This window comes from Hippocampus zosterae, chromosome 3 (assembly GCF_025434085.1).
Source record: "Hippocampus zosterae strain Florida chromosome 3, ASM2543408v3, whole genome shotgun sequence".
NCBI classification, from domain to species: Eukaryota; Metazoa; Chordata; class Actinopteri; order Syngnathiformes; family Syngnathidae; genus Hippocampus; species Hippocampus zosterae.
The window spans coordinates 13,515,381-13,540,139 of NC_067453.1; the positions used below are offsets into that span (position 1 = coordinate 13,515,381).

The following is a 24,759-nucleotide window of genomic DNA, read 5'->3' on the forward strand; positions in this document are numbered from 1 at the left end:
AGAGTGGTTATGAATGTGTTGGATCTTGTGAGAACAAGTAAGCAGAGCCGAGCCAGGAAGGAGCTACTTTCTCTGAATGAGTCTGACTAGCTCATTGACATGGATGTTAAGAACATCTAGGATCTTATCCAAGCTGAGACAAATAGTCATTTCGACTTTGGGAATGCGGCACCCTTCCAAGCTTTGATGTTACTGCTGTCCTGATGCCACAGGGTCTTATCAAGGGTATTATATCTTCATGACTTAAAAGAACAGTTTTCTTGCCACTTTTTTTTTTCGTAGCAAACGTTACAAATGACATGAATTGTTGATAAAGTATGTTGATTTATTCCATACCTGTCAACTCATACGGTTTAGCCATAGTTCATAAGGATTTTGTGGTGAATCTTACGTATATGGCCGTATCGCACAAATCATACGGATTCTGAAAATTACCGGGTTGTTTTTTTTTCACAATCATTTGGAGTTGGTGAAAAAAGTAACGCAGGAATACAACTCTGAACACAGTAATGCCACTAAGTAGAATTATGATTAGAAATTAACCAGACATTGTATTATGGAGATCTACAATAAATATAGAAAATTTTGTGGGGGGGTTTTCTGCCGTCATTTTGACATATATAATGCTTTGGTATGTTATAAGGATTTTTTGCTCTTTATAATGATTTTTTTGGTAGTTTATACAGATTGGCGCTCCGAAAAGTTGACAGGTATGTTATTCAGAGAAACACCAGAACAGCATAAGTAAAGAAGATATGAGTGACATCATCCCCAACTAAATTCCCAACACCTACTCAAGTGTGAGAGGCTTTCATTGATCTCGGGCCGGGAAAAAAAGTCGACGAACTCGGTTGTGTCAATGAATTGGTCGATACAAAAATGTTTGCCTCAAAGCTCTTAATTAATAATTGTATTACTATACTTGCAATGCGGATGGCTGGATGCACGTCACACTTTTCGAGCACATTTCGTGGATTATGACCAGGATTGTTTTTTTTGTTTGTTTGCTTGTTTGTTTGTTTGTTTGTTTTTCTCATTAACATTAAGCAAATTAAAGTTCAATGTTATTACATGTTGTTATTAGGTAACTTTGAAACAGGAACACAGGGATGTAAAGGCACCAGCCTATAGGGCAACAAATGTAGGATGTATTGACTGTTTTTACTCATTAAGTGATGTCAAATATCCCACCATTGCTAGTTAAAACGTGCTTTATTGCATTCATTTTGCAGCCCTTAATGGCCATGAGGGGCATTTGTGTTTGTGAACAACACAAGACCCCGTCTTACGCAAAGCAACGTTAAAAAGTCCTTTGCATCGACATTAGTATGCTGTTCAAACCTCAAGTTTGGCAAAGTCAAGTGCTATCTGGAGAGGCATACTGTATCACGGTCAGGCATTTTCCCCAGATTAAAAAAAAAATTGTCAGCCCTGGGCAACCGATGAAATCCATCCATCTATCTGTGCACCTCGGTTTAGGACTGTGCGATGGGTGACTTGAGAAATGGGGCACATCCAGGACTGCTCCACAGTCAATAACATGGCTATACTGAGTACTTTAACTATCAACCCCCTGTGGGGTTTTCTTCACAATTGACATCTGTTTCCCAATCCACATTGACTAAGAGTGATTACATGTACCGATTGCATAATTTTTTTTTTCTGAACTGTGCCACATGGGGGAATAAAAACCGAAACGGGTCACTTGAACCTTGAAATAAGTAAATCCAGCCTTAGAGGCTTCACGAACAATCAATGTATCAATCTTCAGTCAAGGTCAATTTATTGTCCAACTGATTTTTTTTTTTTTTGGTATTGACTCTCTCAAATAAATTATAAATGTAATCCCCAAGTCAATCCCCCACCCCCCTCAAATATAGATTTGTGTGAACTATAATCTATCTCTGAAGAGAAACGTTTGTGCGAGCAAATTCAACATGTTTATATACATAAATGGATGTTGGGATACATAAGTGGCCACCAAAGCCACCCTGCCACTATTTTCAATTCCTTGAAACACATGCATGGTATGGAGACACGTTGCCTTTGAACATCCCTCTTCCTGCTTCTCATCAAGATGACTAGAGGTCAGGACTGGGTTAGCCACGTCAGGCCACAGTCCTAAACCTCTAAATGGACTAATTAAAATGTACTTCAAAAATATGTCAAATGCACTTAGATTGTAGTTATGTAAGATGCGCAGATGTGAGATGTATTTTTAACTCATAAATGTTCAGCACTTCCATTTTAGCTGTCGGGAGTGTGAGCCAATTCCTGAATTACTCAGTTTGTCAATGTCAACTTCCACTGCGATATTTCAGTGAGAGACGGCATGCAATGTCCTCTAATAACAGATTCTAAAACCAATACACAGTAAGGATTGTGATACGTAGTGGTCCACATCCCACACCAATGCCAAATCACCAGTTAGCATCATCTGCGGGCCATCTTAATATTTCTTAATACTTCCTTCTTTCATTGTTCAATTCCAGTCCTATTTCTTTCAAAGGACTTCTCAGACTCCAGTTTCAGACTGACATGGAGGGTGTCTGTCTGAAGAAGTCCATCTGGGTCACAGCCTGAGCTATTATCAGCTTTTTATTGTTCTTTATTGTTGTACTCAGTGTCTGTTGCCCAATCCTCTGCAAGGGCTTCTTCGGAACAATGGGGAGGTGACAATGGTATTTGTACTCTCCTTACAAAACACATTTGAGACTGTTTCCAAGAACATCCCTTCTGCCTTAATCAAAAATAGGATACTCCGTATGAATTCTAAACTCCCAGATGAAACGGTATCTATGAAAATAAAGCTGTTCATTATCTTGAATGTATGTAATGATCATTTTAGACAACATTATGGGCAGTGTCACATTGGTCACAGTATATGATGTTGTCTCTGTCAAGTGATCCACTGACGTTTATCATATTTGATCTTTGTATCACACAATTGAAGGCACTTATTTATTTAAGTCGTCTGTCATTTTGAAAATGCACACGTATTGATGAAGTTGCAGATTTTTAAATGGTTTTCATTTAAAAATATGTAATATTTCATTATATTCAGAAAAGAAATATCAATATTTCCTTTCATTTGTTATGACATTTTGTCAGCACTCTCTTTTCTATAACATACATAAAAGATTAATAAAATTACTTAAGTAAGTCTGCTTATACTATTTTGTTTCTTGGGGGAGGGGAGGGGGGGTTGTGTACAGAAATTGTGTGAGCAACCCAGACAGATGCTGCCTATCCTGTCAGCTTGTTAGCAAGGGCAGTGAGGTAGATAATAATTGTCAGCTTGGCTGTCTTATTGCCAGTGACAGGGTGGGCTGCGCCGGATGGTTTTGGCACAGGGAGCACTCATTCACTAGACATCAGGTATCCCTTGCTTTGGGGAGAAGAGAAGCTTAAATGGTAGACACTATAGCTCCTCTTCTTACGATGTGTTTTTATGCTCAATTACAGATGGCTACCCAGACGCCGATACAAACTACCCTCAGAAAGGCATCACACAATGGGAAGAACCAGCATCAGGCTCGTCTCATTCTTCCCAATCGGTCTACATCACACATGTGAAAGACAACATGAACAAAGCTGAATGGCCCAGCAAATAAGGGACCTTACATCTGAGCAGATTTAAAATGTAAGGCACATGTTTCATTTTTGACATTATAGATTTTATGAGTCTGGCTTTACATTGGCGTCCAGGTTCGTTCATTCTACAATGTCTCCTGTCGTTGATTTAGACCTGAGATCATTTGCTTGCTTCAGGTGTGTAGTGTTGAGAGCACATGCATTCATGTGCAACAAGAGGAAATAATTGATGTTTGGCCCCTCATGGAGATTGTGCCTTCTCTCGTGATCTCTGGGCTACTTTATCACCAATTTGCTTGATGGGATTGTGGTCAGGGATCTCAAGATCTGATCCAACTAAACCTTTGTCTGCTATTTGGAGAAATAGATTGTCACTTACAAACATGCTAAGAGTCACCTTTTTAAATGTCAGGTCAAGTTTGTATGAAAATCGAATGGCCCAACATTGTTTTTTAATGACATAAAGTGTGTAATACAAAATGGGAACAAACATGTTTTTATTACAGAACACATTCCATCCACTTTTGCATCTACTTATTGTGCAAAACAAAATGTGTAATGACGGAACCTCGGATGTCCTTGTGTCTGCACTGCCAGTGCACTTACCGCAGCAATGGAAATGCAGTAAAGATACTCTTCCAAACATCCCCTTCTGGGGTATGACAAAAGAAATCCAGCTCTCCAAAGGAAATCCAACTATGGAAGCTATATCCAACCCAATTTTGATCCTAGACACCGGAACCCAACCCGGATACCAAAGAGTTGTTATTGCAGATGTACAAGAAGCTGAACTGCTTATTCATTCCACATCGTACCATCTATCTTCCATCCCTGAATATGATGTTCTCACATTGGAACTCACTTCCTGTTGCATATCCGTGGTTGTGAATCCACTGTGGCCCATCACCCAAGTTAGCACTGCAACAAGCCATTGTACCATCAGTTGTTTGTTCTGTCCGAAAATTCAGACAGGAAAACGCTGACCTATATAAATAATGAATAGGAAGTATGATAGAGGAAGGGCCTTCTCTGTGGACCGATTAATAAAAAGCTAGCTCTGTGTGCCAGGTGGCATGATTTTGCACCCCCAGGCTGATTCCTGGGTCAACTCTTGGGACGATGGTGTCCGGGCCACAGATTGGATTTCCACAGGCAATTATTACTGATTACAGTATGGGCCTTGTACATTCTCCTATGGACTCTTTGTGCACTATTTTAGAGTGTGAGAACGTGTACATTGATAAGTATCTGATCTTAAAGTTTAATAGCAAATCAGTCTAAATCCCCAATTTCAAAGTGTATATTTGATTGCTTGCTGTGATTGTATCGTGGAGGGAGAGCTTGCAGGGCATTGTGTATTATTAAGACAACTGATGGTGTTTGCCAGAATAAGCACCACCAGTTAATGGTTTGTAACTCTAGCGTGTCTTGGCCACCGTTGCAGCAAAACCTGTAATCATCTGCAAAATTATCTTGCTTGCTTGATTTCTACACAAATCATGTATTAAATAGTCCCAGATAAATACTGTATTGTTTACGACAATGCTGCTAGCCACTACTAAAGAAGAGGCATTCGGCCCACTGATGGTGAATCAGTATTTTGGTGCTACTCAGGAAATTCACTGCTTAATGTTGCACTGCTTCTTAAAATATCAGGAAAAGGCATCTGCTGTGTTTCCTATATTGAACAGTATTTACTATATGTCATTATGGTACATCTAATGCCATTGTTTTTATACTATAGGCTGGGAGACATTTATTTCAAATTTTTACATCCCTCACCTCCCACTTTGTCTGGCCCATCTCCTTGAGGCTTGAGGATGGTTGGCACTGGCCTGACGCTGTCAGCCAGTCCTGGGCAGCTGGGATCTGCGGTACTCCCTACAGTTCTTCAGTGATCTGGCAGCCCCTTTTCATTTGCCCCCGCACTTTTGTTTCTGCCTTTTTCTTCTCGCCAGCTAAAGAATACAATACAGAGAATCACTGTGCTGTGCTATGAATAAAGACCCACACCCGAGGGAGTGCACACACATCCACACTTTTATAAGCCATTGAGAAAGACAAGGCTAAATGCGGAAAGAAGAGCAGACGCCTCTCAGATGCTGGGCTTGGCTTTGTGCGCCACTTGACACAGATGGTGGCAAACAAGATAACTGTTGTTTGTTGTTTATCGAAGGACCCTCTGCCACACTCCGCTGTCATCTGGACACCCCGGAAATGGCAACAAGCCTAAGGGAAAGTGAATAATTAAGATCACTCTATGCCTACTTCAATTTTGTTCCTGTGTGGCACACGTGGTCATGTCAAAGACAGTACAGTGAAACCTCTGAGATGGAAGAGTGCTGGTCAACCTCAGGTTTGGTCATATTAACTCATTCAGTACGAGCCAATTCTGGACCAAGTCTGAAAAGACGTTTAAAAATGTCTTTGGGATTGAATGAGTTAAAGTATTCCGAGGAACATAATGGCAATACAAGTAACCAGTTCCTGTGTTAAACCTGCCATAAAACAATCAGGTGTGCAGGCAGAGAACTGCAGATTTAAGGAAAACAAATGTGAAACTTTTGGCTTTAAGAGACCTGATCTGTATCAATAGAAATGGCTGTCAATATACACAATGAGAAATAACCGTTCATACTGCCCTCTCCCCGCTGTCCAGGAACGGGTCCATAATGTCTCTCCCCATCCCTCGCCTCCCCTTTTCTGAGCAGAGAACAAACGCACATGCATGTAATGTCTCGGGTGAAATGACTCTGAGAGCTGCTTGTCCCGCTTCCCCGACGGATTTGCGCCGATGGACTGTATCTCGACAGAAGCACGCGACGATTGGGCGAGGTCTGGTCGTTGACGAACTTGTAATGTGACGCCTCGCCCGGTCCAAAACACGGAATAATATTGATCTGGTAGTCTGACAATGCAACCGTAGTGAACGAGAAAAAAAGTCACTGAGTTTGAGAAGGCTGTAGATATGTCTGGTGTCTGGTGTCTGTGTGAGTAGAAATAATAACCTTTCGCCATGTTCATTCAGTCAAATTTCTCAAATCAATAGAAATGGGAGTTCTTTTTACACCATGAATGAATAAAAGTATAGTAATCAGTCCCCAATATTCTTATTGGAACCGGCAACACTGCCCCGATGTCAAATCCCATTAATTTTCCTTCCGTTTTATACATCTGAACAGTTAGACCTGGTTTAATGTGTCCCCCTTGACCTTTTGTCAAAATGTGCGCTTGGTAGGAAAAAGGCTGCAGCTGGACACTGACGGCAATCGAGCATGAATAGCAGGGTAGCCCTGGGCACCATGAAAAATCCAGCTGAGAACTGTACAGACAGGGTCACAGCCCCTCGGTGCTGCTCCCCAAAAGGAGAGCGAGAGTAAACATGCGTAATAGGGAGAGACTAAAAGAGGCTTGGACTGTGTTCTTGTAAATAATTGCGTTCATTGTTCTCTGCCACTGTTGGTTATGGTCACAAGCTGTTTGGTAGGCCCCTGTCTGTCTGGTGCTCCCCATGATCCTGGTGTCATCTCCTACGCCCCCAAGGGGAGCAACTTGTGCCAGGGCTGAGAATGCCAGCTCACTGACCCGGTGGCCCCAAGTCTGATGTGCCCACGCTAGCAGCAAACGGTCCTCGGCCAACTCTGAGACTCGGGGCGTGCTGTGCGCATGCAGCTACGCTGTTAAATAAAGCTGGTTCAAAGAGCACATTCCTGCCCTTGGCTCAGCAGTGAAAAGGCGGGCTCGCCGGCTTGTTGTGTCAAAGCGGCAGATTGTTTCATTTTATTGCGTCGCCTTTATCTCGGCTGACGTTGGTACGATCTGTTGCATGTTATGAGCCCCTGTTCTTGGATGTGGCTACTGCAGATGGCCTATTTGGATTGCGATACCTGGGCTCTTAATCTGCAGTCACAAACTCACTCCAGTTGCTGAGGTATTTCAAGAAAGCTGCGTGGACACATAAATGCATTGCCATGTTGTTCACCTTATCTGGATATTAACACCCGCGCACTCCTTTTAAATACCGTATGTATTAACCGTTAAGAAGAACACCTATTCAAACACAATGGCTTGTATATTTTTATCATACACAATGATAAGCAATAATAGATGGCTATATATACATATATATATATATATATATTAGAGCTGTCAAACGATTAAAATATTTAATCTAATTAAAAATGCAACTGTCATAATTAACTCAAATGAACAAAAAAATTAATCGTGATTACTCTCTTTCATTATCATTATCATTACTTTCCTTTTACATTTTTTGTCCTATTTTTTTCCCCCCCATTTTAATGCTCTCATCAACTTGGAATCATGAATCAGTTTTCTATGTGCCAAATACAAATATTTACTGAAATAACAATTTCAGTAAATACGAAGAAAGAATATTTTTCACTTGGAGCAGTTGTTCACACATAATCTCACACACACAATATTACTGTACATCAACAACGGTGAATAAAAATATTCTCACACAACAGCTGCTTTAGCAGCTTTTTTTAATGAAATCAAAACAGAGAAATATAACATTATAAAGTGCACATCTAAGGTAAACTAGTACTCAGCCTATAGTGGATTTAAATCATGGTTGCATACTTCGTTTTTCTCAAGTTTGCTTTGAACACAGCAGTCTGTTTCTGTATGTTTGTTGGAGAATAACGAGACTCCGGACACCAGTGTTCGTTATGTGCCGCTGTATTCAAAACTGTCGGCCATACAAACAAGCGCAAGCACTTCCCCCGTGCTGCTGGGGCAAACCATTCTGAAAGAGGGGGGATTTCACTCCCCCGAACACAGTCAGGCTATGTTGATTGTGTTGGTCCTTCTTGCGCAGAAGTCTCTCTACTGTTTTTGTGTAGACCTCATTTTGAATGACTACACTTGGTTCGATGACAACACTGGAGACGTTTGATTTTCGCTAGGTCGCTACCACAGCAGTGCACTCTCACTGTCAGACGAACACAGAGAAGCTCCACCCGCTCTATTTATATGGACACGGAACGCTGTAACCTTCGACACAAAATAGTTCCAAACAAGTAACAATCGCGTCAGTGGCATACATTGTATACCTGTATGATACACACAGAGAGAAGAACAGGTAACTTTGGTCTTGTCAGTGGAGCAATCTGGCAACTTTTTAAAAGTAAACTTTCCATTCATAAACTCTTTAAGTATCCGTTTTTGGTGTCTCACGCTGCCGTGGCTGGCAAAACAGACATGGGCGTGGACTTCTGCAGCGTGCTTGTTGTTTTGTTTCTGGTGTATTTATAGGGCAACGTAACATCCGCTTGTGACGTGTGCCGCATTAATCTCGCGAGAAAAAATGTAATCCCATTAAAATTCATTTAAATTAATGCCAATAAAAACGTGCTAAATTGACAGCTCTAATATATATATATAATTATATATATATATATATATATATATATATATATATATATTATGTGTGTGTATGTGTGTGTGTGTGTATATATATGGACGCATTTAACCTTTAACAGCAATTACATCAGCATAAAATGTAAACCAAATCGGTCTTGTCGACCACAAAAATTGGTCAACCCAAAAGTGTAAGCCTCAAAACTATTCATAGCAACTAGCAACAGAAATATCAATACAGGGACTATGCACATTGTTTTTCGTCTTTAAATTGACAAAATTAAAGGTTTATGTCATTACTGCAAAGCGGAGCTGTGGTCGCTTGTAGACGGTGTTGACAGGAACACGGGAACGTGTTCGTACATGCTTGATAATTGTCACATTTCGGTTTTTCGGTCTGGCCAGCAGGTGGCAGGAGCGGTCTCTCTAGCACACCTGCTGGCAATCATTAATCAATAGAGACACTATTTAAGGACTCCTACGTTCGACACCTGTTGTGGGAGTATTGTTTTTGGCATTGCTTACCTCATTGCTCATTGACTAGTGGCTTTTGACCTCGTCGTGTTTTCGCGTGTAGTCTCGGTACCAAGTTTGTGTAAGTACCATTTTGTTTTGATGATCTGGCTTTTCTTGCGTGTACAAAGTGTTACATTGTTTTTCGTTCGTATTTTGTGGGCTTTACTTTCCTTTTCTTGCTCTTTTGTGCAAGCACCTTTTGTTAGTCGTTTTTGATTTACCTCCTGGTCATTGTGGACCAGCGCTTTATGTTCTCGCTTATTTTCGGTTCGGTTTGGACATTAAATTGTCTTACTTCGGAGACCTTGTTTTTGTCTACGTTTTTTGGATCCCCCTCCCTAACTCGGTTTACCCGAGTACGTAACAGAATACTCCCACCATAATGGATCCTGTAGACATTAACAAGATCATGACCGCCTTGACCAGCCAGGGGCAATTAGTGGGCCAGCAACGACAGGAGCTCTCGGAGCTCCGGGAGGCAGTCGCCGTCCTAGCCCAGCGGCTGGAGAGATTGTGTTCCCAAGGGGAACACGCGACCCCCCGAGAAACGCCACCTCCAAGGGTCCCGGCGGCTTCATCTGGGACACCCTCTTCCCCGATCATGGGGCGAGAGCCCAATCTCCCCCACCCCCCTCGCTACAGGGGAGAACAGGCTCTCTGCAAGCAATTTTTACACCAGTGCTCTCTGATATTCGACCAACAACCAGCTACGTACGAGAAAGATAGCACGAAGGTGGCGTTCATTATGAGCCTGTTGACTGGTCAGGCGGCGTCTTGGGCAGTAGAGATCAGCAATGCTCAACCCGGGCTTTGGTCTTCCTACCCAGAGTTTGTTGCCGAGTTCCGGCGCGTATTTCAACATCCGGTTATGGGAAGGGAGGCCGAAGGTCGGCTATTAGCTATTCGGCAAGGACGACAATCCGTTGCCGAATACTCCATCTCATTTCGCATTTTGGCCGCCCGTAGCGGTTACGGGGACCGCGCCCTGTGTGGTTTGTTTCGGCGTTAAAGGACGAACTGGCAACCCGCGACGATAGCCGCAACTTGGAGGAGCTCATCGATTTGGCCCTCATTGTGGACAACCGCATGCGGCAGCGTGAGAGGGAACGTACGGAAGAGCGAGGAACTACCCGTGTCCCACCCCGACGTACTGGTCGTCGGCCGGCTGAGCACGAGTCCTGGCGACCACCCGGACCCGAGTGTCATTCGTGTTCCAATCCAGCCGACGCAGAGGAGGAGCCCATGCAACTGGGAGGCGGACGCCTGGGTATCAGCGGTGAGAGATCGTCGGATTCGGGATCGAGCCTGCTTCTACTGCGGCCAATCTGGACACCGGACTTCCAACTGTTCCTTGACACCGTCCCGCCCGGACAATTGTTTTGTAGACCCCAGCCTAGCTAAGGAACTGGGTTGCCAGGTTGAGGTCCTAAGGGAGACAAAGCGGGTTCACGATCTTGATGGGCGACTCCTGGCGGAAGTGAAAGAAATCACCGCGCCGGTGAAACTAACATTATCAGGCAATCACATCGAATACCGTAGATTCTATCTCATGCGGTCTCGATCCGTACCGTTAGTGTTGGGGTTGCCGTGGCTGCGCGAACATAACCCTGTCATTTCCTGGGAACGTCCGGCAATCGAGAGTTGGAGCGCATTTTGTTATACTCACTGTTTCCGCTCGGCGGCAGAAAAGAGAGGGCCGACCCGGAACGAGCCACCAGAAGTTATTTGTTTAGATAAGGTTCCGCGTATTTACCATGACCTGCGCCAAGTGTTTAGTAAAGACCGTGCCCAGTCCTTGCCGCCTCACCGGCCGTACGACTGCGCCATCGATCTATTGGAGAACGCCTCACTCCCGAATTCCCGTCTATATCAGGTCTCTCAGCCGGAACAAGAGGCGCTGAGAGAATATATCGATAGCTCACTCTCGGCTGGCCTCATTCGGCCGTCTAAATCCCCGTTGGGGGCCGGATTCTTCTTCATCGAAAAGAAAGACAAGACGTTACACCCGTGTGTCGATTATCGGGGCCTGAACGAGAGCACCATCAAGAACAAATACCCACTTCCGTTATTAGATTCGGCGTTCGCCCCCCTCCAATCCGCCACTATATTCTCCAAACTCGATTTACGAAGCGCTTACCATCTGGTCCGTATTCGTGAGGGGGACGAATGGAAGACGGCATTTAAGACCCCATTAGGGCACTTCGAATACCTAGTCATGCCATTTGGGCTGACCAACGCGCCCGCAGTATTTCAGTGTCTCATTAACGACGTATTAAGAGATTTTCTGAACCTGTTTTGTTTTGTTTATTTAGATGACATCTTAATTTTCTCTCGGACTCTTGCAGAACATCAACACCATGTCAGGCTGGTTTTGCAGCGTCTACTAGAGAACCGGTTATTCGTAAAAGCAGAAAAGTGCGAGTTTCACGTCGAGTCCATCTCCTTTCTGGGGTTTATTATCGAGAAGGGTCAGCTGAGAGCTGACGATGCCAAAGTTAAGGCCGTAGTAGAGTGGCCCACGCCCACCAACAGAAAGCAGTTGCAACGTTTCCTGGGTTTCGCTAATTTTTACCGTCGCTTCATTCGCAACTACAGCCAGAGAGCCCTGCCGTTGACCCGGCTAACCTCGGTCAAGATCCCCTTTAGGTGGGACACTGATACTGACCACGCGTTCGCCGAATTAAAGAAAGCCTTCACGAACCCTCCAGTATTACAGCATCCTAACCCCTCTAATCCGTTTGTCGTAGAGGTGGACGCGTCGGAATCCGGCGTGGGGGCCGTCTTATCGCAGCGATCCCCAGTCAACCAAAGACTTCTCCCCTGCGCCTTCTTCTCTCGTCGCCTCAGCCCAGCAGAATCCAACTACGACGTGGGGAACCGCGAACTGCTAGCCGTCGTTTTGGCATTACAAGAATGGCGACATTGGCTCGAAGGTACTGAAGAGCCATTCACGGTGTACACTGATCACAAGAACCTTGCCTACATCCGGTCAGCCAAGAGACTAAACTCCCGCCAAGCACGGTGGGCGCTTCTCCTCACTCGCTTCAACTTCACGCTCACCTACTGCCCGGGCTCAAAGAACATTAAACCGGATGCCCTCTCCCGCATCCATGACCCTGCGGAGAGGGACAACGAACCCCAAAGCATTGTTCCGGACCATTGTATTGTGGGGGCACTGAGGTGGGCCGTCGAACGTAAGGTCAAAGAGGCCCAGAACGGAGTTCAAGTCCCGGCTGGTTGTCCGACCGGGAGACTGTTTGTGCCCCCACCTCTGCGCGCAGAGGTGTTACAGTGGGGGCACACTTCTAAGGTGGCATGCCATCCAGGGGTGAACCGGACCTTGGACCTCGTGTCGCAGCGGTTTTGGTGGCCGGAGCTACGCAAGGATACCCAAGACTATATCAAGGCCTGTTCCACCTGCGCATGCAGTAAGGCGTCCCACCAACTGCCGGCTGGTTTGCTGCAACCGCTGCCTACCCCTTCTCGACCATGGTCCCACATATCCCTGGATTTTGTCACCGGCCTGCCTCCTTCCCGGGGAAAATCCGTCATACTCACCATAGTTGACCGCTTCTCTAAATCTGCCCATTTTGTTGCATTGTCCAAACTGCCCTCTGCTCAGGAAACCGCCGACCTCCTAGTGAGACACGTCTTCCGTCTTCATGGAATTCCTGTGGACATTGTGTCAGACCGGGGCCCTCAATTCATCTCCAGGGTATGGAAACGTTTCTGCCAGGCCATGGGGGCCACGGCGAGTCTGTCTTCCGGATACCACCCACAGTCCAATGGTCAAACGGAGCGCATAAACCAAGATTTGGAGGCAGCTCTGCGCTGCGTTTGCCTCCATCGCCCCTCCTCGTGGTCGGCCCACCTGCCTTGGGTGGAATACGCCCACAACACCCTCGTCTCATCAGCGACCGGTCGGTCTCCTTTCATGGCAGCATATGGTTACCAACCTCCTCTGTTTCCTTCTCAGGAGGGTCAGGTGGAACTGCCTTCCATACAGCTGCATCTACGACGGGCCCATCGCGTATGGAAGGAGACCAGAGCAGCACTGTCACGCACGGCTCAGCGGAACCGGCAGATCGCTGACCGTCGCCGACGCCCAGCACCCAGCTATCAGGTGGGACAGAAGGTGTGGCTGGCAACTAAGGATCTACGACTCGCAGGTACATCTCGCAAGTTGGGGCCACTCTTCACTGGACCGTTCGAGGTGGAATCGGTCCTCAGCCCCGTCTCTGTCAAGCTCCGACTGCCGCCCACCATGAAGGTCCACCCCGTGTTCCATGTTTCCCTGTTGAAGCCGGTGGCCACCAGTCCCCTGGCTCCTCCGCCCACGTCGCCGCCTCCTCCACAAATCGTCGACGGTGAACCAGTGTACACCGTGGGTGAAATCTTGGACTGTCGGTGCAGGGGTAGGGGTTTTCAGTATTTGGTTGACTGGGAAGGCTACGGCCCAGAGGATCGGCAGTGGGTCCCCGGCTCCTGGATCTTAGACCCGTCCCTGCTTCGGGCTTTCCATGCAGCGCACCCGTTGAAGCCGGGTGGTCCGCCAGGAGGCGTCCGTTGAGGGGGGGGTACTGTCACATTTCGGTTTTTCGGTCTGGCCAGCAGGTGGCAGGAGCGGTCTCTCTAGCACACCTGCTGGCAATCATTAATAAATAGAGACACTATTTAAGGACTCCTACGTTCGACACCTGTTGTGGGAGTATTGTTTTTGGCATTGCTTACCTCATTGCTCATTGACTAGTGGCTTTTGACCTTGTCGTGTTTTCGCGTGTAGTCTCGGTACCAAGTTTGTGTGTAAGTACCATTTTTGTTTTTTTAAGTACCATGTTTTGATGGCTGATGATTTGATGGTTTTGATGGCTTTTCTTGCGTGTACAAAGTGTTACATTGTTTTTCGTTCGTAGTTTGTGGGCTTTACTTTCCTTTTCTTGCTCTTTTGTGCAAGCACCTTTTGTTAGTCGTTTTTGATTTACCTCCTGGTCCTCATTGTGGACCAGCGCTTTATGTTCTCGCTTATTTTCGGTTCGGTTTGGACATTAAATTGTCTTACTTCGGAGACCTTGTTTTTTGTCTACGTTTTTTGGATCCCCCTCCCTAACTCGGTTTACCCGAGTACGTAACAACAATAAGTCGGTTCGGCCAATCATCATTGCACTGTGATGGTACGGTCGGATAAAAGTTTTTTTTTTGTGGGGGGGTGTTCTCATTCCTTAATGTAATATACCCTTCCACTGCTAGTTAGAATACACTGTATGAGGTTTGTAAACTCCATACAGTATTGTATTTATTTTGTAAATGATGCTTGTGTGAGTGGCTGTGGACTGAAATGTCTCTGAGGCTTGAGGCTAAAGTCTTTCACAATTAGTCTGACCACTACTTCATCAGGGAGCAAAGCACGTTGTGCACGGTTAACCTTGTCTCATGAGAGTTCAAGCTTCTGATGCAAACTTAGCTTTGAATAGCTTGCTCCAGAGTGGGTCTCCATGGCTAAGCGGTGATCGACTGTGAGTGTGATTTTAAGGGAAATGTGTTGAAAAAAATGAGTAACAATGACGGTCACTGCTGAATATTTTTTGAATAAGTCCTCACATCCGATGTTGCAGCTATTAATGTCAAAGATAGGCACTTGTGAATGACAGCTGACCCTTGAAAAGCAATATTAATACGTTATTTAACTTGTTGTAAAGTTGATATAATGTTCACGTGTTAAGTTTGGCAAACCTGAGTGGTATATGTAAAAAAATGTGTGTGACCGTAGAAAGAAAGCACAAGAATATTGTATAATGAGAAATTATTTTTTTGAGTCAAAGTCAAAACATTAAAGTCAGAGAGTCCAAGGAAGATACCAAAGGGGCATTTGAGGAATATAGAAGATCACACTAGTTAATTTAAGATTAGGTTTTCACAAATAATAAACGCATTGTGATCCATAAGCATTTGTCTACATCGGGGGTGCTCATTAGGTAGATCCTGATCTACCGGTAGATCTAAGACAGGTCCCAAGTAGATCCGAGGAGTGTCGAGGAGAAAAAAAACAAACATTTGTGTGTCTTTGTACATGTTAATAATATATATTTTTGTGTTAATGTACACTGCACCCTAATCATCTTATCAGTCTCATTTTCACCAATAAAATATTTAAAAATAAAATAAAGCAAGTGAATCTTGAATTTACGGTGGCGCGTGATTACGTCACCGGAAGTTGTTAGCTCTCAGCAGTCAGCAATTGCAGCTTGTGATCAGAACTGTTGCGCTCTATCTTTTATCGTCATTATTCTCATTCAGTTTGATTCGTGTACAATTCACCGAGGGTACGAGCAAAGAATAGGAATCTAGGAGGGCCCAGGGAAGCACTTTAAAACGGTACGTGTGAGCTACGATACTTAACAGGCTGCAAAGGTGCGTCGCATGCCTTAGTTTCAGGCTGTTTCTCATCAGCGTGTGCGCGCGTTTGTGTGTGTGTGTGCATGCGCGCGTGCCGGTAAGGGTAGATCCCGGGAGGTTAGTCGATCGACAAGTAGATCTTCGATCCAAAAAGTTTGAGAACCCGTGGTCTACATGTTGTTGCTTCCAAAAGGAGGAAGCATGGGAACTCACCAAGCCCAACACAGAATCATCTCCAGGCTGTAATGATCGAACCTCAATGACATCATGCATGTTTGAGAGCGAGCTTCTGGTAATGGTACTGTGCATCTTCTCCGAATACCAGTGGCCAAATGGAACACACAAGCTGCACCCGGCAATGGAAGTCATATGCTCTTGAATCAGCCCATTCCGTTCCTCGTCTTCAGACTGGGATGGGGAGGCCTCTATAAGGGCTCTGTATGGTAGATGTCAGAAAATAAGTGCAGGCCTTGGTAACAAAATGGAATTGGGTCTGATCAGCCCCAGGCTCATGTGTTTGATCTGCAACCTCACAGTACAGCTACCCACATCTTGAAGGGGAGAGCAGGATACAACACAGTCAGGATGTTTTGCTATTTTGCTGGATAATAATCATGTGTCACAGTGAAGGAAAACTGTTTTCATATGTTGGTTGACATCATGAGAACATCTTGCTACTTTCATTTAACCTTTTTTTTCTCGATTGTATTTCACATCCAATCAAGCAGCAACCAGGTTCACATTCTTTTTTAGTGTTTTGAAATTGTGTACATTTACTGTCTTGAGTACTTGCTTCTGTGATCATTCCTAGAGTGTAACTTGAAAAGTAATATCTTAACCCAGCAGCTAAAGCTGCTGAGATTTAATGGCCCCTTTACTGTGTATAAGTAGACATTCTGTTGTGATTGACATGTACTTCCTGTGAATTGCAGGAATAATTGGCCGGTTTTATCAGCTTTGACTGAGGTCCGGGGACATTTAACCATAAAGGAATAGACATTAAACCCAAGAGAGAACAAGGCCTTCGTGTAGTACTGCAGTTAAACCGGAAGTATGTAATATCCGCCCACTCACACCAAGTATCTCAACCAGTGTGGGATGATCAAGACGCAAAATGGTCAAATCCCACTAAGACTACTTGTTTATGACATGTTGAAGGGTTGTTTGAATAATAAATCCCCGCAAATACTTCTGAAACAACTGCATATTTTATTCATTCACTTTCATTGGGTGCCCCGATGTTTTATTGATCCACATAAAACTTTACAGACTTGAGTTTATTAGTCTCCAAATTGTGCAATGAAACAAAGGCTGCATTTCAATGATGACATAATGAATGCTTATTTGTCCATCCATTCATTTTCGGTAGTGCCAATTCTCACTTGGGCTGTGAATGTGCTGGAACCTATCCCCGTCTGACTCTGGATGAGAGGTGGGATCCATTTATAGCAGTTAGCTGATATTAAGCATATTTCTTTGTCATAGTTTTACAGGGCTCCAGACTAACTTTCTGGACTCAGAGCACAGTGAAGCCTAACCAGCAGAGTGAACCCAGTCCATCATCAGTCCGTCGTTATTTCAAGCCGGGCCAGTCCATCAGTTGTCATCATTATTTTAGCTGTGCTTCCGTCATCTCCATTTTACAGTTCATAACTGTTATTTCAGGACCATCAGTAAAAAAGTGAAATTTAGCCACAAAGGAAGGACATCTAAAATAACGTTAGAGTGACTGACTGAACAAATTGGTGGGCCGGCTGCAAGCGAATGACAAATGATGCATTATTGCCCACCTCAGATTTTGACAGGCAATGTGGGTTCAGTTTCTTTTGTCTTTGTGTCCTGTGACTGACTGGCGACCAGTTCACGATGTAGTCATAGTGAGCTGGGGTAGGCACCAGTACCTTGTGACCAGTGGCAGATGCTGGTCTGTCAGGGAGGGGAAGCTCAATTTCAGCCTACATCATAAAATGTGTCCGTTTATTTATACGTAAATTCTACTCTCCGTTCCTTTTCAAAAAAATGATCTGTGACCCTGAGGTGATAAAAGTCGGTCTGCGAACACAAGCAACTACAATAAAACCCGCCAGAAATAAAAGATGAATGTGTCGCGAGTCATTTTCAACAGGGAGTGTCACTAAAATGATGAGAAGTCTCCAGTTCATCTCAGAACAGAATGAGAATTGAAAAAGGCTCCCACAGATGCCTACACCAAAAGATCGGTGATTGGCTCTTTTTGTCAATCAAAAACAGATTCAGCCTCAGACAGATCATCCAATCATTATGCAGAAAAGATGAGCGTCCGGGCCTCCCAAAGACACTGAGCATCCAATGGGCGGGACAAAACCAGCATTTATCCAATGACTCGTCTCGTTTCAATTCAGTGGGACAATCTACGCTGAACTATCTAGACGCCCAGCGTCTGCGCTGCAGACGCTCAGCGTCCACACAGTTTAAAGCACAGTGAAGCTGCAGGAATGAATGAGAAGAGAGTCGCGTTGTAACCAGAAGGGGAAGCCGAGCTTTCCTTGTAGTCTTAGAGCAATCGCCTCTGCTTGCAACCCTGAACAAGATAAACAGCGTAGAAAATGGATGAATGAATGTCATTTGTGAAAAAAAATGCAGAGAACCCCTACCCCCATTCCCCCCCCCCCCCCCCGCATTACTGTTGTCGTCTTGTAAATAACACCTTAATCATATTGGGACTGCCATCCCATCAATTGTTATTACAATAACAAAGTTGTTTTGTTGTGTCATGAACAGATCATGCAGACTATACTTCCTGTTTAACGAGAAGCATCGCACTGGTTCTTTTAAAGCAGGAAGTGTGGAAATGTGCTACCCTTCTGACACACTTCTGTTGAACTTTGTCAATGGCCAAAATCATTTGGAAAGCAAACATGCTTGTCAGGCTGTATTTTACCTCCTTTTCCTCAACTGCCCCCCCCCCTCTCTTAAGAACCAGGAAATCAAACTGCAGCAGGCACCGTGTCAAACCATGATATGCACTTGGTTCTACCCCATCTATGGGGCCAAACGTGATTGAGTCAAGAGCTGGTCTCCCCTGCCTGGAAATACGATCTGACTTACTCACAAGTAAAAGTTGCTCAGACACACAAGCACATATGCATTCCCTCACATGAGCGAATGCAACCTTCTTTGTTTTACTGTTATTTCTCCAACGAAAGCTCAAAAAAAGTTACATGTTCAGGAAATCATTTGACATGGATTAGGGCTAACATCTTCTGGAAATTTACTCTAAAGTTGCACAAAAATTGTCATTTTGACATTCTCTCATGTGAGACCTCGGTGGGGTACTACCACACAAAAGGATATAAAGGAATGCGATGTTGATCACACCCATTTTAATTGAACATATGAATGTACTGGCATGGAAGGTTAGTCTGTTGAATCATGACAACTTATGTTTAAAGTTATTGGAATATTAAGTAAGAACCTTGGCTGCCTCGGCTGACAACGGTTTCTCCAGTTATCAAAGCTGTGAATGTGCTTCTGATGCAATTCTTTATTGCAATTTAAGCCTTTAAGGTGACATGAACCTGTTTCAATGTGGGGGAACCTGACCACGATGATGTGAGGGTGATGTCATCTGATATAGAGCAGCCACACTTTGGGGGCCTATTCCCCACTTTTGAGAATTGCACCGCAACTTGCCGAAAGCATACGTGACAAAAAGCCGGGAGAGATAAGCACAACCTGGTATGGAACTGTCATTAAAAATACTAATTATAGTAATTTTTGTTCATCTACGTGTACGCTCTACTTTATCTGACATAGATTGTTGATTTACTCAGTTGTGAAATGTGAATATACAGACAGTGATTCGTTTTCTTTTTGTCTTTTCTTAATTTTTCTTTTTTTTTTATTCTGTTGTTTTCTCTTACCTTCTTGAGGAACTGCTAAAGGTCAAGCACCGGTGTAATAATGCCAAAATATCACAACAGTTAAAACCAAACTCAAGATCTGGAATGTGTTCTATACTTAAAGGGACAGCACAAGGCTTTGGAGAAGTTGCCAAAGGACGATCCCAACTGATGACAGTCTGCAATTGCCTTGTGGGTTAGAATACTCATTGTACCGTAAGCTACAATAGATCCACATAAACAATATGTCGCACAGAGCAAGAGGAGAAAGCTCTCCTGTAATCTCAGAGTCTTCAAGATCCAGTGAGAATTCAAATTCAAGTACCACTTCTAGCGGAAGAATTGATGCAGAAATTCACCAGGAACAACTCAACAAATGGGAGAGCAACTTTAAACTTCGAGAGGCAATGTTGTTGTCAGAACTGAATCAGAAAGAAGTAGAATGGAAACTTAAAGAGGCAATGTTGTTGTCAGAATTGAAGCAGAAGGAATGGAAACTTCGAGAGACAACACTGCTGTCGGAAATTAAGCAGAAGGAGGTTGAGATGAAGCTCAGACTTGAACAGGAGAGAACCAAATTGCAAAAGTTACAAGCCAAAAAGGAAACCAAGAATCTTCAGACGCTTGTGAAGACATGTCACGGTTGCAAAGGTCTGACCCCTTTCATGGATGAAATTCAGGTTAACTCTGCATGTGAAGAAACTAAAGGTAGCATGACAACAAACCCAAATGTAGCAGCATTCCCTACTCAACCAGTATCTCCTACAACCTTAGTGACTCAGGAGACTTTGAGTCAGGCTCAAGTAAGTTCAAAAAGCACACCTATTCCGCAAGTTCCACAGCCAACAACCTTCAGTCGTAAACCTCTGAAATGTCTTGACCGGGACATTTCTTCCATGAAATTAATTGATAAAGAGCCATTAATAACGAAGAAGACACTGAAACATGTTCGGGTTGATGATGGGCACCAAGCTGTGAAAGGTTTCCCCCACAGAGATCAACAAAAGGCACACAATGAAGCTTCAGCATTACTCAAAAAAAGAACTGATAGCCCATCTGCTCTAGAAAGTGCGTTCAGAGAAAAGCTGATGAGATGGCCCAAGATCAGAGATAATGATCCGCTGGCACTAAAAGCATTTGTAGCCTTCTTGAAAAGCTGCAATGGAAACGTTCCCTATGGTGAGGAACTAACCTTTTTGAACAGTTGTGAGGAAAACTATAAGTTACTTGAAAAAATGCCTGAATGGATCATCCACAAGTGGAGTCAAATTGTTATGGATGAACTTGAAATCCATGGCGAATATCCAAATTTTGCGTGTTTCGTACAGTTTCTGAAAACAGAAGCACAGATTCACTGCAGCCATACCGCCTCACCGCCCATTATGAACAACAAATCCTTGGACAGTCGATCACCTAATCAGAAAAGGAGTCCCAAAACAAGTATACAACAAAAGAATGCCGTCTCCCAAATAGTGTCCGGCAGCCCACTGACATCTTTCTGCTTTTTTTGCAAAAAGGACGGTCATGACATGGCTAGATGCCCCATCTTTGCTGCAAAGCCTCTCGATGGTAAGAAAACATTCATACATGGCAATCATCTGTGTTTTGGATGTCTCAAGAAGGGACATTTCATCAAAGAATGTAAACAAAGACACATTTGCAGCACATGTTATCGTCGTCATCCAACCAGCCTGCATACAAGCACGACTAAAAGACCTGCAAATGTTGCCAAGAAGGACTATACTCCAAAGGAAGACCACAGAAGACCAGGGGCGCAAAAGGTTCTCTTTCACTCATCAGAAAAACGCTCCGCTGCTACATCAAGTATTGTTCCAGTTTTTGTCTCATCAATTGTGGAACCAGATAAGGAAGTACTCACCTATGCGATATTAGACGCACAGAGCAGCTCAACGTTTATCTTAGAAGATGTGCTTGACAAATTGAACGTGGGTATCCAGTCAGTTAAGCTAAAACTGAGCACTATGACTGCCACCGACACGATAATAGCGAGCAAGAATGTTCAAGATTTACAAGTAAGAGGTCTAAACTTGAGCAGTCAAATTCAGATCAAGCAAGCCTATGCTCGTGATTTCATCCCAATGAATAAGGGGCAGATTCCTACGAGTCACACCGCACTGCAATGGCCACATCTGGCACACTTGGCGGACAAATTGCCACCATTTCAAAACTGCAATGTGGGTCTTTTGATCGGATATGACTGTCCGTCAGCTCTCGCTCCTCTTGAAGTCATTGTTGGCGCTGCAAATGAAGCTTTTGCACAGCGGACACAACTCGGGTGGAGCATCATAGGCCCATCAAACCCCAGCTTTGACTGGTTACAAACCAAATCTGACGCCTTAGTGATGTGAAACTGAAATAACTTTGCATTATTTCTTTTTCTAATTCAACAAAATTGTCCACGACACACTGGATCAGCTGCACAGCTGATAGATAGCAAACAAATCTCAATACCAGAGACAGACTCTTTTTTTTTTTTTTGGTCTCTTTAACCAAAATTATTTGTGGAAAAAAGGCATTGATTCTTCTTAACAAAGCATAAAGTGAATGCTCCATAGGGTTTTCTTGTGTTCTGTCAGCAGTATATCAACTAGAGACACAACAATGTCATGTTTTCACAAGTTTCTCCATTTGTCATCAGAACTGTCCATCGAACATCCACTGCTTCCTTCCTTTGTCTGCAGCAAAGAGACCATTGCCAGTACTGTTATATTAAAATAAATAAATGAGCCAACCACCTTCGGTATTGAATGCATGACTTGATTATTCACAACAAATGTGTCATTTCATTCAACCTAGTTTGGAGTGATGAACACAGGTACCAAATGTTGACTCGTAGTAGGAGTAGTAGTGTATGACCATTGTTTTTATTTAGAAAGCATCAATATTTTTATGTCACAGTGGGGTCATAATCTAGCTCAGATTCAAAATTTCAGTTGTTAAAAACTAGATGTAGTTTAAGTGTAGAGATGTGTTGGAAGGGCAAACTTTGCACTCTGAATCTTATGAAACATTCCCCACTTATTACTTTGATCTTGCAAGGTGCCATTTCCTTCAAAATGTGGTTTGAGTCATACATCAAGGGGCATAGTACCCTTCAGCTTTGGGCATCAGTCCAGTTGACTGGTGACCTGAGCTTTCTTATGCAAACTTCCAGTTTTCAAAGGCTGCTGAGTGCCCTTTCCTGCTTTGTCAAGATCACATAAGGATGTGTCGAGTATTGGCTACGAAGGCATGACACTACAATTTTTCAAGTGGACGCCTATTTGTATGAAGTTCTGCCATGTTCTGTGTATTCATTGATGGAAATGTGTGTTCTTTGGAGTGTATCAGTATGACCTTCCACATGCATTTGCGGACCGTAACATTACGTGTTGCTCTGATGTCCCAACAGTTGTACAGTATGTGCATTGGCTTTGTGCTGCGCTTGAACTCTGGGACTTTGTACTCTTGAGAGGCATGCCAGCCAGTCAGCTGAGAGAGCAAAACAAGATGTGGTAGAATTGAAACAAACGCGCGGGTGTAAACAAGGGCTTTTGCCAGGCCTGCAGAACAGGCGAGATACGGTAAATGCAGAAATGCTGCACTTTGCATTGTCGCTTTGAAGCTGGTGCCAGATGTTGAGTGTTGCAAATATCTAACATGAAAAGCAGACCCAAGCTAGATAAGACTTGCATTTAGTCAATAATAATAATAATAATAATAATACATTTTATTTGTGGGCGCCTTTCTAGAAACTCAAGGACACCTTACAACAAGCAGTTAAAATCACGAGTACAATGTTAAAAACTACATCAAATAAGATAAGAAAAAATACAACAAAAATAAATAAATAAAAATAATGGCTTTATGGTCTGAGTGAATAGGCTTGTCGAAACAGATGTGTTTTGAGGCGGGATTTGAAATGTGTTAATGAGGCTGTATTACGAAGGTCAGCGGGGAGTGAGTTCCATAGCTGGGGAGCAGAGCGACTGAAGGCTCTATTTCCCATGGTGACGAGGCGAGCAGGGGGGACAGAGAGGAGGACAGAGGAGGAGGAACGAAGAGAGCGGACAGGCGTAGGAATATGGATGAGGTCAGATAGGTATGGAGGGGCTAGGTCATGAATGGATTTGAATGTGGGGAGCAGGATTTTATATTGAATGCGGTGTAGAATGGGGAGCCAGTGGAGATGTTGAAGGACAGGTGTAATATGGTTTATGTATGGCGTGAGTGTGATAATGCGGGCGGCTGAATTTTGGACCAGCTGAAGCTTATGGAGGGTTTTTTGAGGGAGACCAAACAGAAGGGAATTACAGTAATCGAGTCGCGAGGTGACGAGGGTGTGTACAAGTATAGCAGTGGACTGAGGAGTGAGAGAAGAGCGGAGCCGGTGGATGTTTCGAAGATGATAATATGCAGAACGAGTGATGTGGTTGATATGTGAGGTGAAGGAGAGGGTGCTATCAAGGATGACACCCAGACTCTTGACCTGAGGGGAGGGGGAGATGGAAGAGCTTTCGAAGGGAATGGAGAAGTTGTTTATTTTGTTTAGATTGGATTTGGTGCCTATAAGGAGGAATTCAGTTTGACAGGTGAATGAAATTGGTGAAGTACAATTCAGAATGTGTAATTCTTTCCGGTGAAGAACACACTTAATACACCCCATGGCTCCAGGGGTTGCTGCACAGATGGTAAGCCTAAATCCTTTGCCTTTACCATGGACCAATATGGACCCCAGACTTAAAACTTCCCATTAAGCGATTATACGAACAGTCTGGGGATTAGCCCTATTGATTATGTGTCTATTATTCTAGGCCGACCCACGACTGACGAATTATCTAAATGCCCTTGCTACCCTCAAGACAGAGTCTACATGATTATGTTGTCATCCAGAAAAGTGCAAACAGCAACGGCACTGACCGACCTGAAAATTCTTTGAACTGCAGATGAATTGCAAATCTATCAGCAGCTGTTCAGGATGACCCTACCC

The 24,759-nt window shown here is 43.9% G+C and overlaps 2 protein-coding genes across 3 annotated transcripts in view; both read left to right on the plus strand.

Annotated features, from left to right (window-relative positions):
* ccnd2a (cyclin D2, a) overlaps positions 1-24,759 on the plus strand; it is a 176,878-nt gene that overhangs the window by 62,018 nt on the left and 90,101 nt on the right. The gene's annotated exons all lie outside the window — the stretch shown is intronic.
* On the plus strand, positions 18,553-23,058 carry LOC127598109 (uncharacterized). Of its 2 annotated transcripts, none has more exons than XM_052061693.1 (2): positions 18,553-19,605; positions 19,800-23,058. In XM_052061693.1, the coding sequence occupies exon 2, from the start codon at positions 20,015-20,017 to the stop codon at positions 22,136-22,138; it is 2,124 nt and encodes a 707-aa protein (XP_051917653.1). In that variant the 5' UTR covers positions 18,553-19,605; positions 19,800-20,014; the 3' UTR covers positions 22,139-23,058. The 2 variants fall into 2 exon arrangements, with proteins under 2 accessions (XP_051917653.1, XP_051917654.1); XM_052061694.1 differs by having other exon boundaries at positions 19,894-23,058.